Below are 13,654 nucleotides of genomic sequence, written 5' to 3'. Positions count from 1 at the left end.
TTTATCTTTTCTAAGGTAGCCTTCCTCCGACCAAAGGAAAACAGGTTTTCACATTTCATATAAGCAAAACAAAAACCAAAATCCAAAAACCCAAACCAAACCAACCAACCAAACAAATGCCAAAAAAACAAAATCCATCTGCAGTATTTTTCCCTTCAAGCTTTTGAGAAAGTCCATGGAACAACCTATTGTCACCTTAAAAAAGCCAGGATACCCCATACCATCAGTAAAGACTCCCACTCAAACATGTATTTCAGAAACAGTCCTCTGAACTCCCCAACACCACCACACATTGACAATTTCTTTAGAGTATTACAGAGAAAAACTCATCTGTATTGCCTAAATAGCAATTATACACTTCCAAATCACATGCAGAACTATAATAAAAGTAGTTGTAGGTCAAATAATAACAGTGACTCAGTAAAGATAGCCTGCCTAGTCTTTATTCTTGGGGGGGTGGGGGGGGTTTACTGGTCAAGTACTTTATGACTCACAGTACAGTATATTAGAAATTTTCTATGTATTCTTTAGAATTGAGAGATTGCCCTTGTAGCTCAGTAGGCAGCTCTCCTGTTTCTGGCCCACGAGGTCATAGCTTTAAGTCCCTGCTGAGGAAACTTAACAAGTTCCATCTATAAATAGAATGGCATTAGATGCTGCTACTCCAGCAAGGGTGGTGGCCTTTAGACAAGAAATTTTTATGTTTTCATCTGTTCTGATACAAAAAAGAAACTGGACATAGAGAAGCACAGGGTATTATGCTAAAGATGAATGACAAAGAGGCCTCCAAAATCCACTGTAACTTCAATTAGCGTGAGACTAACAATGCTAGTATTATCAAACTTCAATAATGGCTAGAGAAGAATGCAAGAACAATAGTTTTCCTTCTCAATAAGTAATTAACTAAAATTACAGACTTTACAGTATTTGAGACTGAAATGAAACCGCATAGGTACTATACAATCAAAATTCAACTTGTGACATCAAGAGGCAACCTCAACATAAAACAAACTTTGGAGTGTTTAATTAGTTACAAAATGTTTGAACATCCACAGTTCTCATCCTTTCTGCAGAAGTAAAGTATATCCTTGAGAGACATTTATTTAATTATCAGGGCTTAAAACTGTACTAATCTGCAATGTATAAATTTTTGCTCCTAATATCCATATATTCAGAGAGGCTTATTCAGCCCTCAGAACAACTACTACTTGTGAGAAATTTGAAAATAAAGCCTATTTAAACTCTTACATGAGTTTTTTTTGTGCTTTAAACTGTAGTTACCTGGCCTTAGAGGAGTATGGATTAAAGCTCAGGTATCACTTTCACTCAGCCTGGCAATGTAATTTACTGTTCAATAAAGACAAAGGCTAACTCACTAGAGTGATGACAATTTTCCAGCACCTTTTCCACAATGTGCACCCACATGCCCAGGAAAACAAATTCATTCCTCTGTGGGAAAGAAAGCCGCAAGCAGCACACTGCAAACAGCTCTGAGGTACAAACTCACAAATTTTGTCAATATATGCACACCAAAAGGAAAGAAACACCAGCAACACAATAGAAGATGAGGGTGATTTTACAACGTGATTTCCTAGATCTCAAACACACTAATATTATGCTCAAGAACAACAGGTCTTGCAAAGTTCTACTGCAATCGTTGAGCTTAGGAGGTTATTGCCCTTCTAGTAATTATCTTCTTGCCTACGTGAAAAATCTGATTAGTTAAAAGTTTTTTACAGCTGGCCAAACTAAGCTAGTTGGTCCTGCACTGGCAGTGATCTATCAAATAGGATGCTGGTGTACAAAATGTCTCCCTCCCTCTTGCAGGTTTAGGTTTCAAGGTAGTACTAGTTCAAACCCCAAGTCAGAAGATTCACAAGAATCCCATTCTGGTCCTTTGATTCCACTATCAGTATTTTGGACAATAATGTACTACTATGCAAAGCACACACAAGGTTCTTTTCTGCTCTTCAGGTGCTTCTACTAAATAGACTACATCAGCAGACAACTGCTTCTGAGCATCAACCTTCATCACAGGTCTCTTCCTATGTTATTGTATTGAAGAGTAGGCACATGAAAAAGACAACAGCACTAGCTCTCCAAGATGGCTTAAGGCTAGTACCTGACACTAATGACAACTGCATTTCCCTGCAATAAATCTTGTGTAAAGGCAGAACTTCTTGAAAATCTGTGTTCCATGAATCATTTACCCCTCGAATCCCTTCTTTATTGGGTACTTTGTGGATTTAGAGGGTTTTTTGCCTCAAACCAAATTCTGTGTCTGAATAAATAAAAATGAAAAAAAAAAAGTTTTTATTCAAACATGCTTCCTTTTCACAGAATCACAGAATCTGCTGAGTTGAAAGGGACCCACAAGGATCATTTAGTCCAACTTCTGGTCCTGCACAGGACAGCCCCAAGAGTCACGCCAGGTGCCTGAGAGTATCATCCAAACCCTTCTTGAATTCTGTCAGGCTTAGTGCTGTGACCACTTCCCTGGGGAGCCTGTTCCAGTGCCCAACCACCCTCTGGGTGAAGAAACTTTTTCTAATATCCAACCTAAACCTCCCCTGACACAATCCCAAGCCATTCCCTCGGGTTCTGCCTGTCACTGGTCACCACAGAGAAGAGATCAGTGCCTGCCCCGCCTCTCCCTCTCATGAGGAAGTTGTAGACTGCAATGAGGTCTCCCCTCAGTCTCCTTTTCGTTACTTCACATTATCTAGAGGGGGAATGGAGACTTGTATGTATATAGAATTTCTCTATATAATGTTGTTTGCTTCAGAACTTAACTTCATCCCCTTTGAGAAGGCACTGTTCCCAATCCTGTTTTACCACACAGAACGTGGTACAGTATCAAGAGGGTTGCAAAGGGTTTGGGTTTTTTCTGTGACCTGATATTCTGAAATTGCAACATACAATGCAAAAATAGTCTTTCTAATATAAACTATTTCACTTTTGGTAATGACTTTGCTAAAAAGAGTAGAGGAATGCCATTTTCACAACTTTGTGATCACAAATATCTCCCATGCAAAACCTTTTCTCAGAATTAAAACACTATACAATATTTTAAAAAAAACACAAACAAACAAACCCATAAACAAACAAAAAACCCCAAGCATCAGGTTAATACACAGCCACAACTGCCACTTTAATTTGAAACCCTTCATTTAATATAGAGAAGTAACTGAAAGGCAGCTAAAAAGTTTAGCTGAACTGTGAGCCACTCCAAATATTTTATTAAGCTTTAATTTAGTTACTCTAACAACAAATAAGAAGGAAGAGAAAATCTCAGTAAGAACAATCACCTACTCAATAGCATACAGCGATACATCTTGACTGTATAACACTAACAAGTTTAATATGTGCAAACTATTTTTAAACTTTGTTAGCTTCGCAGTGAAAGGTTTGTATTGAAAATGAGCAACCCTTTTTTAACAAGTGGCAATTACATTTAGTAAAATACACCAAAAACAAACCCTCTTCAAAAAATTGAACCAAAATATGTCAAAGACAATAAATATTTGTAAGACAGCTATGTTTACATCATTTCAAGGTGACTTTTGACACACTGTAAAAATGAAAAAACAGCTTCAGATATTAGCAGTGACATAGCCAAGCTACAGCTGCATAAACAGAGACACTGTGATTCCCAGTGCATGGAACACACATGCTGAAGGGATGAGGTGTAACTCATACTTTGCTCACTGAAATGCTAGTGCAGTGGAGAGTGGCTAAGTGATATCCTCACATGCCTCCTCTCTGTAGCAGTCAGACTCCAGGAGAAGCAATGATTTCTTCTTAGAGAACAAGGGGGAAAAAAATGCATCATGCCTCAGCTGTATAAAGCTACAGAACGATTAGCATTTTTATATAGAAATTACACACATTTTTATATAAAGTCAAACAATTAGGTCAAAAAAGAGGATGTATCTTATTCAGTTAAATAACTTCGTTATCACCTCTTTGATTTTTACAGGCAAATCAAAACATTGGCAGTATTACTGCGAGTTACCATTAACCCTCATGCTGATAAAAAAATAATGAAGTTAATTTGATTTTAAATGCTGAGCAAAAAATCAGTACAAATATTGTCAAACTCAGTTTTGATTAGTGCTTATTTCAAACAAGAATAAACTATGCTCAGCTGACGTGATTCATATCTATCAAAGCCTTCAATAATGGCAAACAAGTTTAGAAGTTACCTAAAACCCTGAAGGAGCAGAACCAGGGAGCGTAAACATTTCCAGTTTTAACAGACATAAAACTGGAGCAAGCACAATTAAGGCTTTCTAGGAACCAATTCACACTGGTCACACCAGCCACTTCTATAAGACCGCAGGGGATGTTTACCTAGCTTCATGGCTCTTTCACTCTTATCACAAAGAACAAGATTTCACAGATTATCAGTTATCAAACTCCCCATCCTGCTCCTAAAAGGCAGCTGCAGCTCCTCTGCTGTAAAGCCAGAGCACTTCCAGGCAGAGCAGGAGCTTCCCACCCCTACCAGCCGGCACTCCCCCAGCACCATGTCACCACAGGCGGCTCACATGTCACTCTACAGGACTGGGACACCAGCTGATGGCACACAGATGAGCTCTCAAGTTCTTCCACAAAACCCAGTGTTGCCTGCCCTACTCTTAACATTGGGCACCCAACCCCCGTGGTTTTTTATTAATTGAAAAGAAGCATTTTGATAGCAAAGTACTTTTACAGACAAATGTCTTCCCCATTTCTGTAACTTTGAAAAGACTGGATTTCATTAAAGAAACTAAAAATAAGAGAAAAAAATGTGGAACATATTTTCTAGAAAACTAGGACTGCAGGATATCAGTCGGAAGAGAAACTCAAAAACATGAAGAGCTCTGGCTGTTTAACATCCAGTACATTTAAAAGCTTGACAGAGCTATAGCAGGGACTAAATACTGACATCTACCATTTTCTTCACTGAAGCATTGTTTAGGAGCAATTTGTAAATTTACACTTGTAACAAGCTTGCCATTTATAGTCCACCATACAAAGAAAGTAATTTTCTACAAGTACTTGTGACTGATCTGCCATAAAAGTTGAAAGGTGGTTAAAGCCATGAAATTTGGAAGAAACACTATCAGAACCTTCAAATAGCCTCCCTTCTGTAACCAAAAAACATTGCTGCCTCAGTAAAAGCTGTAATACACCTGAAACACAGAAAACAGAACTGTCAAAAATGTTTCAAATTAAACAGTGAAACTTGGAAGATGAACAAAGCTGTAACGACCTTAAAGCATGTGTTACTATGGTACAATGCTGTAGGCACCACTATCCAGGACACACAACCACTTTAAAATTAAATTCCCCCTTCACTCAGCCAATAAGTAAGGAAGTATATCTTTCTGAGGTTTTGATAACTGGATTTGGCCAAAAGTAAATTACACCCCTACCCCAAGAAACTGGGATAACATCTGAAATTTTTCTTTTTAAGTGTATGGAAATCAAATGGTTTAGTTTAAATATCAGTAAATAATTTTCCGTTTGTGCACTTGAATAGAAAAAAATACATAGGAGGTATCAAACCCCAAAAATGGACTGCTCTATTCTGTATATGAAAACTTAACCACCTTGCTTGCTGAGGTAAGAGAATCTGCTTCATACTGTTACTAATCATGTACAAAAATACAGTGGTGCTCAACACAAACTTACCTCTCCTTTTACTTGTCCTATTACCTTACCATGTGCTGTTTTCACAGATGTTGCCTGCTTCTTTGCATATATTAAAATACAGGTTAGACTTAAAACAATGTTTTTATTGATTTAATGAATACCATGTCTGTCAGAGAAAGTACAGTCTACATGGGATAAGGAAATCTGAAGGCTGAAAATACACAGTCATTTTGAGGTGGAAGTACTGTCTTTTTCTAAATGAAGTAAGGGAAGTAGAGAATTTGCCACACGGAAACTGTTTTCATTTCTACTCAGCTTTATGCCATGCAAAAAACAGTTTGGGTAGATACCACACAGAACTTCCACAGTTCCAACAAAAACATAACTATAATTACTGTGAAAGTACCATAGCTGCAGCTCACCTGTGTGCTCTGTAGTTGATAAACTGATAAGCAACAGGTTTCTTCAAAAGCCATCCATAGAGGTAGCAACAGTGTATTCTGTTATGGCAGCTAAATAAACACAAATAAACATTCTGTCCTAAAGAAAACACAGTTGGACACATCCTCAACAAATAAAGAAAACAGGATCAAAACCTTTAGCCTAAGACTATAAAATACCTTTGATGAGATATCCAAAGTTTGGCTCATACTCAACAAAAGCTCTCCATTCCTAGTAAGCCACTTCCTTGCCTATCGTTACCTTAATTAATACAATGTGAGTTAATTTTCAAACTCTTTCTGCAAAAATACCAACAGAACAAAGCTAAGTCAAACAAGCCCTTCTTCAATAAACTCAGGCATGCAGACCTTGAAGTTTACAGCACAAATCCCACAATGACCTGCTTCTGACTTCCTGCCTGGCATTCATCAATAAGAAAAAGACCAGTTCTCCAAAGGACTCTGCTTCCCATGCTGGCCATCACCATGGGCAGCAGAAGTACATACCACAACAGCATAAAGACAGGGAGCAACACTTTCAGCGCTCAAAGGTGAAAATTTATTCAGATCCAATCAAAACCTTAGTGAAAACAAACACTAAATTTTTCATGCTTTGAAAATGCAGGGTCTCCAGATCACTTCCTAGTACAGCTCTTCTTAAAAACACGTTATCATTGTCATCTTCTCTTCCTCTTCAGCAACACCTCCTTTCCAGCTTGCTGGCATACAAGCCTCACCTTCCAGCCCACTGCTTATTCTCCTTGCATAGGAGCAGCCTGCCTTGGTAACCCATTTAAGTCAGTTTTATGTGGCTGCAGAGGTTCAGTATTTATTGCCTACCTGCCAGGCTGAAAACTGACAGCTGCTTTCAGGGCACTGGTTCCCAAAGATACTCAGTTCATTAAGAACTTGGACCAAACCCTGGTAAAAGGCAACAAAGAAGCTTCATCCCAGGATCTGGAAAGTTCAAGGACTTACAAAAGCAGCTTAGGTAGTTTCTATAATCAAACAGAAACCATACAAGCTCCAGACATGACATAGGCTCATTGAAAATATTCTGACGGGTGGATGGGTGTAAAAACGTTACAACATATTAAAAAGGTCTATACATTTTTATATTATAAGTTACCATGGCATGTTGAAAACTTCAGTGAGTTCTAGGTTTTTTAACTAGAGTTTGTGTTGTATAACTAATAGATTCTTTTTCAAAAAATTTATTTACCAGAGGACTATTACTATTTTTAGTACCAAATCTTCATTTTTTTAGTATTCTGGGGAAAGTAGAACTACTATGCATTTCACAGGGGAAAACAAAAAGTAATTTTATATGCCTCAAGCATAAAATTTTGCATCAGCTTTATTATTATTATTATCCCTAATAGTATTTTGAAAGAGCTTTGGGTTTATTAGGCAATTAACACCCACAAAAATAATTTCATTCCTCTTGCAATCCCCAATGAAAAATACAAATGGTGCTATCCCTTATAATAGCTACCTGAACCAAATGCTTAGGATTATTCAACATATAGATTAAGAACCATCTTCTCCAATGGCTATTGTATCAATCTGTTCCTTACCATGCATTTATGATACAAGTATCAAAACAGAGCAAGTATAAAAAGTTTATCATACCTGGCAAAACAGTATCAATCCCAGGACAGGCCATATTCAGGGAAACTCATCTTCACCTCCTCCTTTTTCTAGTGTTATTGCAGGAATGGTTCTTGGGTAGTTACAAATATTTAAACTAGACTGATGTATTACTATATTAGTATTGATTTTGTTTTAGAAACACCCTGCCCAAAGAATTTTTTGCACCAATCACCAAATAAAAGTATTTCTACCTTTTTTGGTTTATTTTGTTCTATTGTTTCTTTACTCCCTGCATAGTGACCAACCAAAAAGACAACAACAAAGGTGTCCAGTTTCCTCAAATCTGCAGAAACATGAGGCTTTTCCAATACTCAAAGTATATTTTGCAAACCAGCATATACTTTCAATGAGATTTTAAGTCCAAGCTTGCAATTGCTGTTAATATGACTCTGAAGGCCAGTTCTACACTGTGGTAATAGGTGACTAAAGGGAATCAAAACCTTTGGTGTAACTGAGAAATGTTCAGAATTCACATGGAGAAGGACGTGTAAGGGGGTGTTTAAGACTCAATACAAGTCACACAGACATCAGGAAAAGGAAAGAAATGAGGCTTGCCCTGTGAGGAACAGAATCACAGAATCTGCTACTAACCCCCTATTTTCATTTTCTACTTCCATTTCATCCTTTTATTATCACATTCCATTCTTCCTCCTTTAAGAAACTAAATAAACTGCCCTGCACTACTGGCAGAAGAAAATAACAAACAATTATTCCAGATTTCCAAAAATCCAGTTCCTTTTTAAGTCTTCAGTACAATGCTTATGAAGAAAGGCATACATGTTATATAGCAGAGGATGAGAACCATCTTGGTTGGAAAAACCCAAAACATGATGACTTTGAATTGAAAGGTAAAGGTTAAAATTGTAATGGATATGTGCTCCACAGTTATTAGAGTACAACAACGCTGTCCTTATGCTAGAGAAAACAGATAAATAAGTTTACATACGCATCAGATGAAAGATCCCATCACAGGCGTTAATGTGAGACAAGAAGGAATTTCCTAAGCCTTGTCCAGTGTGGGCTCCTTTCACAAGGCCAGCAATATCCACCACATTCAGAAATGCTGGAATTTTGCTGAAATATGAAAGTCAGAAGTTTCATTACTGAAGCATATTAGTAAAAATTTTTTGGCACAGAAATAAATTCAGAACATGAAAATCCAACATTTCTTTTTTCTAGAACAAGTTAAACATCACACTATGAAACACATTACAAAATTCCCCACCCTCCCTTGTAACCCTAACCCTTCTCTAATTTCTCTGTAAATATTTATGTAAAATTAAGTAAACTAATTTTGAAGTAAGTAAACTAGTTTTTTGGAACTATACAGACAACTATACAATAATCAACAAGCTTGGTTCAGCAGGCATAAAGTCTATAATGTGTAAGGCACAATTTTCATAGCACCAAAGGGATGAGACATACAAATGGCCATTGCACTCTGCTATCACACACCTCTAAGGTCACCATTCAGTTCTGTAAGTTATGTAATTTTTCTCAGAAGACAAGGGTATTTTTTAAATACAGTGGTGATTAAAACTAGCAGTGATCAAAGCAGAAAACAAGTTAAGATGAAGCTTGTATTATAATGTAAACAGTTGCAATGTTTTCCACCACAGTGAACTGCAAAGGGTTAAGCAGACACATCCACATGACATTTTATTCAGCAACAACACAACAGTCACGAAGCTCAAACTACCTGACACAAAAATGGAAAAAAGCTTTTAAACTAATGGAAAATGAATATAGAAATTTATAAACTACAAATCTTTTATCCTCTGCAAATTATCAAGTTGTTTTAAAATTAGCAAATACCTTAACAGACATTCATTTTTTCATGTATACTCTAAACCAAATTACTTCTCAAAATCCAGCTCAGTCGGGGGAAAAAAAAAACAAACAAACAAAAAATACGTTAAATCTTTGTGAAAAGGTGTTGACTAAAAGCACCTTCACGTGGTCTACACAAATGACAATACCACCATAAACAGACACACCGATGTGAAGGGTGTGACTTGCACTCTGCAGCCTGTGGGAGCACACAGTGCCAATTTGAAAGCACTAAGTGTTAGGTCTTATGGTGAGTGTTCTGTTTTACAGTGAGTGTCAGGTCTTATGGTGAGTGTTCTGTTTTACAGTGAGTGTCAGGTCTTATGGTGAGTGTTCTGTTTTACAGTGAGTGTCTTCAACATGAGATTCAAATCTAAAGATATAAATTCTGTGGTCTACCTTAAGATGTCTTTTCCAAACACCTGCCTTTGCAGTGCTGCTCAGAGACAGAAGCAACCACTAAGATGGGAATGAGGGCTAGGGATGACCTAGCCAGTAACCTCCTAGACAACCCTATAGAAAAACCTTCTCTGAGCAGCATTACACTTCTGAAGTCTTTCCTGTCCACAGCCCAAACTGAGCTTTACTTTTTTTAGTGTGACAACTTGCTGATAAATACATTTGTTTTTTTCAAATACTGAAATATTTGATGGCATGACTGCTGTCAAATCTGTAAGAGCAGGAAAATCCACTGGCATCAGAAAACAACTCTTTTCTTATCCCAGTGCCTGGTAGGACAGCTATGGCCCAGACAGAAAAAAATGTAGTTACAGAAATCTATGGATCACTGTCTCTGCTCAGAGCAACTGGCTTAGGCTGAAAAAAAGCACATTTCCAACTTTTTTTCCTTGGTGCTATCCCACTTCCACTTGACTGAAAATAGCACAACACATGGTTTAATATCAGCAGGTGCACCTCCTCGCTTCAAATGAACTCCCTAATCTGGGAAGAGATGATCCACTAGAATCTGTCTTAATATGGAACACCAGTTATTTCTGGAAGAGTGGTAATCTAAAAGTTTTGTTTTCAATCTTGCTCTAACACTTCCCAAGACACATAATCTCTTCCAAGTAAAATAATTTCACAATACCAGATCACAATACAAAATACAATTTTTTTTTTTTACCAAGTTGAAGTTCAAAGTATCACTAAATCTGTCAGGTGTAATAAACTAGGAACTTAATGACATGTTTCATGCCGTTAATACCTTTGTGATGTGCTTAGAAAGAAGCATGAATACCCTGAAGGGTGATTTTGAAAAAACAGACATGAAAATATTTACAAAATCCAAGTACACAATATGCTGACTTTTAGCTTTAAACTTCACTAGGCCTATGAAAAGAAGGGCCTATCCTTGGGAAGACAAATATCACGTGCTGAATGTTAATGCTGTGGAATGCAGTAGAAAGAACATTAATATAAGAACATTCTGAAATAAACCAATTTTGCAAATTTCTCATTTTTGTCCCACTATGGTTTTCTTAGCAAACTACCTTTTTTTTTTTAACTACCAGTACACAAACTAAGAAACAACAAATCCTTATCTAAGGCACTACTCACATTCTGAAGACAAAAGCCAGTAACTCCTTTTGCCTGATACAAACACAAAGCTGACATACTTCAGAAGAAACAGCAGCCACTTCCCAGTCAGACTTGTTAGAACTCCTTGCTTTTTGACATATAACTAACTCAAAAGCAAGACAGAAAAATACTGCTCTTTAAAGCACTTCTCCATTGTCATTTAAACTGTTTTAAGAAAAACAGAGGTGGTGTTAGAAATGTTGTATGCTCCCCTCTCACCTTTCTGGTAGGATTAACTTCCTGACCAGCCATCAGAACAATTCACACTTTCCCTACAAAGATGCCACATTAGAGCAAGGCAGATACCTTCATATGCAGATGACCACTCTATCACCAGATTCAACCTCATTTGCTAGACAATGGGAAGAAACCACGGTACATTCATTTCACAGTTGACTAGTACAAGCAAGAGACCTTTGAAGTATCCGGGTTTCCAGGACGTTTTCTCACCTTCACTTCGGGTACCACAAAGCTAACATTCCAAGCAAATTAATACTATCCCCACTCCTAGGTCTAAATATCTGTTTCATCATAGAAAGATGAATACCGAGAAAAGCAGACAAAGGCACAAGCTAGTCACACCTTCCTGTACTCCGAAGGACAAACAGTAAACATCATGAAACTAAATAAAGAGAAAACACTGCACACAATGGTGGGAAAGTACCCTATACCTCGAATATGGTTACTGTAGACTTAACTGGATTGTCCTATTTTCTTTTTTCCTCCTTCTCTAAACAAATTAATTTCCATTTCTTAAGATTCGTTAGTCAGCATTAGCATAATGTCACTGAGCCTCAAATGATCATCAGGAACAGGTGGCATCAGCAGATCATTTGTACAAATCAGTGCAACACCAACCTACCATAAAGCATGTCACAGAAATTTATAGTAATTGTATGAATAGTATGAAACAGAATACCAAATTCAGAAGTATCTCTGTATTTTAATCACAGGTGTAATCCTTGAGCAAGGATTTTTTACCTCACTTAGACAGCAACAGTGGGTTTGTGTTAGTGTCCTACCTTCACTGTATAAGGGACTGTGCAGTAAAGAGCACAAGGACTCTCTGGGCCAGACCAAGTTCAGTTTTGTAGTTCAGTGGTTACAGTTTTCATTGAGGAATAAGAGGCTTACACCATCCATAGGGTTACACATTTTACAGGGGATGAGGCCTATTTTTCACCAACTTGGTTTCAAATTTCACTTCAAACTTCAGTCCAAAACAGTTATTTAAACAGGCAAGAGGAGTTTCTTTACCTGACCTGTTGTCCAGTACAGCAGTTCTGAATGGTACAATGCAGTCAGTTACCTATTTGCTTCTAAAATGCACACATATATGGTATCTCTAATTTGTTGTGAGTATTGTTTTTCTAAAATTTGAAGGGAAGAGGCATACATTTATTTCTTGGGTTTCCACTAGTAATTGCTTTGTAGTAATCACTGTTTCTCTCCCTGGGTTTTTTACACCTCTAGGTTTCCACAATCTCTCTTCACCAGTGCAAACAAAACCCCATTAGTTTCTCTACAGCATTTGCTACAGTTTACTTAAATTTCACATCCACCACAAGACCCTGGAAAGCCACATGACAGCTTCAAGTAAATTCAAAGTGCAGCAGTTTTCCAGTAAGCCTAGATGATAATACTCATAACATACTTCTTACTCATGTCTTTAATAGTTCAAGAACTTTCTCTCAACTCAAACTCTACCTAAACCTATAGGTCCCACAAAAGGCCAGATTCTTCAGTATTAAGGTATAATGTCCAGCTTCCCTTTCTCTTTGGTAAAGCCAAACGTGCCACTCATCTCCTAATTCCAGCATAGGCTCTTCTGCCTTTAAAAGCATCTATGTTAAATCTGTTAGAAAAGAAACTATTCTTCTTCCCGAAAATTCATACAACTTAAGTAGGAGTCATCTGTGAAGAGTTCACAAGTGACCTAAAGTAAAAGCAGCGACATAGGAGAACATATATATTGTGATAAACTCAGAGAGCCATTGAACTTTCAGTATGTCCTCACTGCTATTTTTGGCTCATTTCCAAACAGAAATGAACAGTCCAAAAACCCTCCCTCTTCCAGGAGACTGTATTCCCGCTTACAGCTTCTGCAATCAATCTTGCAAGCAGTTTTGACCAATGTAAGCAAAATCCCTCACTGGGCAATTAAAGGAATCTGCTTCTGAAGAACTAGGTACTGCAGATGAACCCTGATCATTTCTATGCAAGAATGATTTCATTAATAGCATTTTATCCATGCTACTGACAAACAAGACTTGAACCTAATGGCACATGAACCAGAAGTGAAAAATCTGCTAATTAAATTGCGCTTATATGAATCATAAAAAGGTAAGAGCTTCAATGTGGATTACAACACACAGTCTGTGTCCTGTATATATCAAACACCTATTCAGTAAGTTATTACACCAACAAAATACAACTAATGAAATTTTGCCTTCTCCCATCAGGCAGAAAAGATGGCTTGAGTCACCAGTACTTAAGGTCTTTCATTAACT

General features: G+C 37.4%; 1 protein-coding gene across 4 annotated transcripts in view; it reads right to left on the bottom strand.

The window, feature by feature from the left end:
* OLA1 (Obg like ATPase 1) overlaps positions 1 to 13,654 on the bottom strand; it is a 118,276-nt gene that overhangs the window by 77,418 nt on the left and 27,204 nt on the right. For 3 of the 4 annotated variants that reach the window (XM_032693286.1, XM_032693283.1, XM_032693284.1), the window contains exon 4: positions 8,680 to 8,807. The exons of the other annotated variant lie outside the window; for it this stretch is intronic. In XM_032693286.1, the coding sequence (XP_032549177.1) occupies positions 8,680 to 8,807 (128 nt within the window). The remainder of the gene's footprint in view (positions 1 to 8,679; positions 8,808 to 13,654) is intronic. 4 annotated transcript variants of the gene reach the window in all.

Source organism: Chiroxiphia lanceolata, chromosome 7 (genome assembly GCF_009829145.1).
Source record: "Chiroxiphia lanceolata isolate bChiLan1 chromosome 7, bChiLan1.pri, whole genome shotgun sequence".
Taxonomy (NCBI): Eukaryota; Metazoa; Chordata; class Aves; order Passeriformes; family Pipridae; genus Chiroxiphia; species Chiroxiphia lanceolata.
This window is presented reverse-complemented; position numbering and strand designations above follow the sequence as displayed.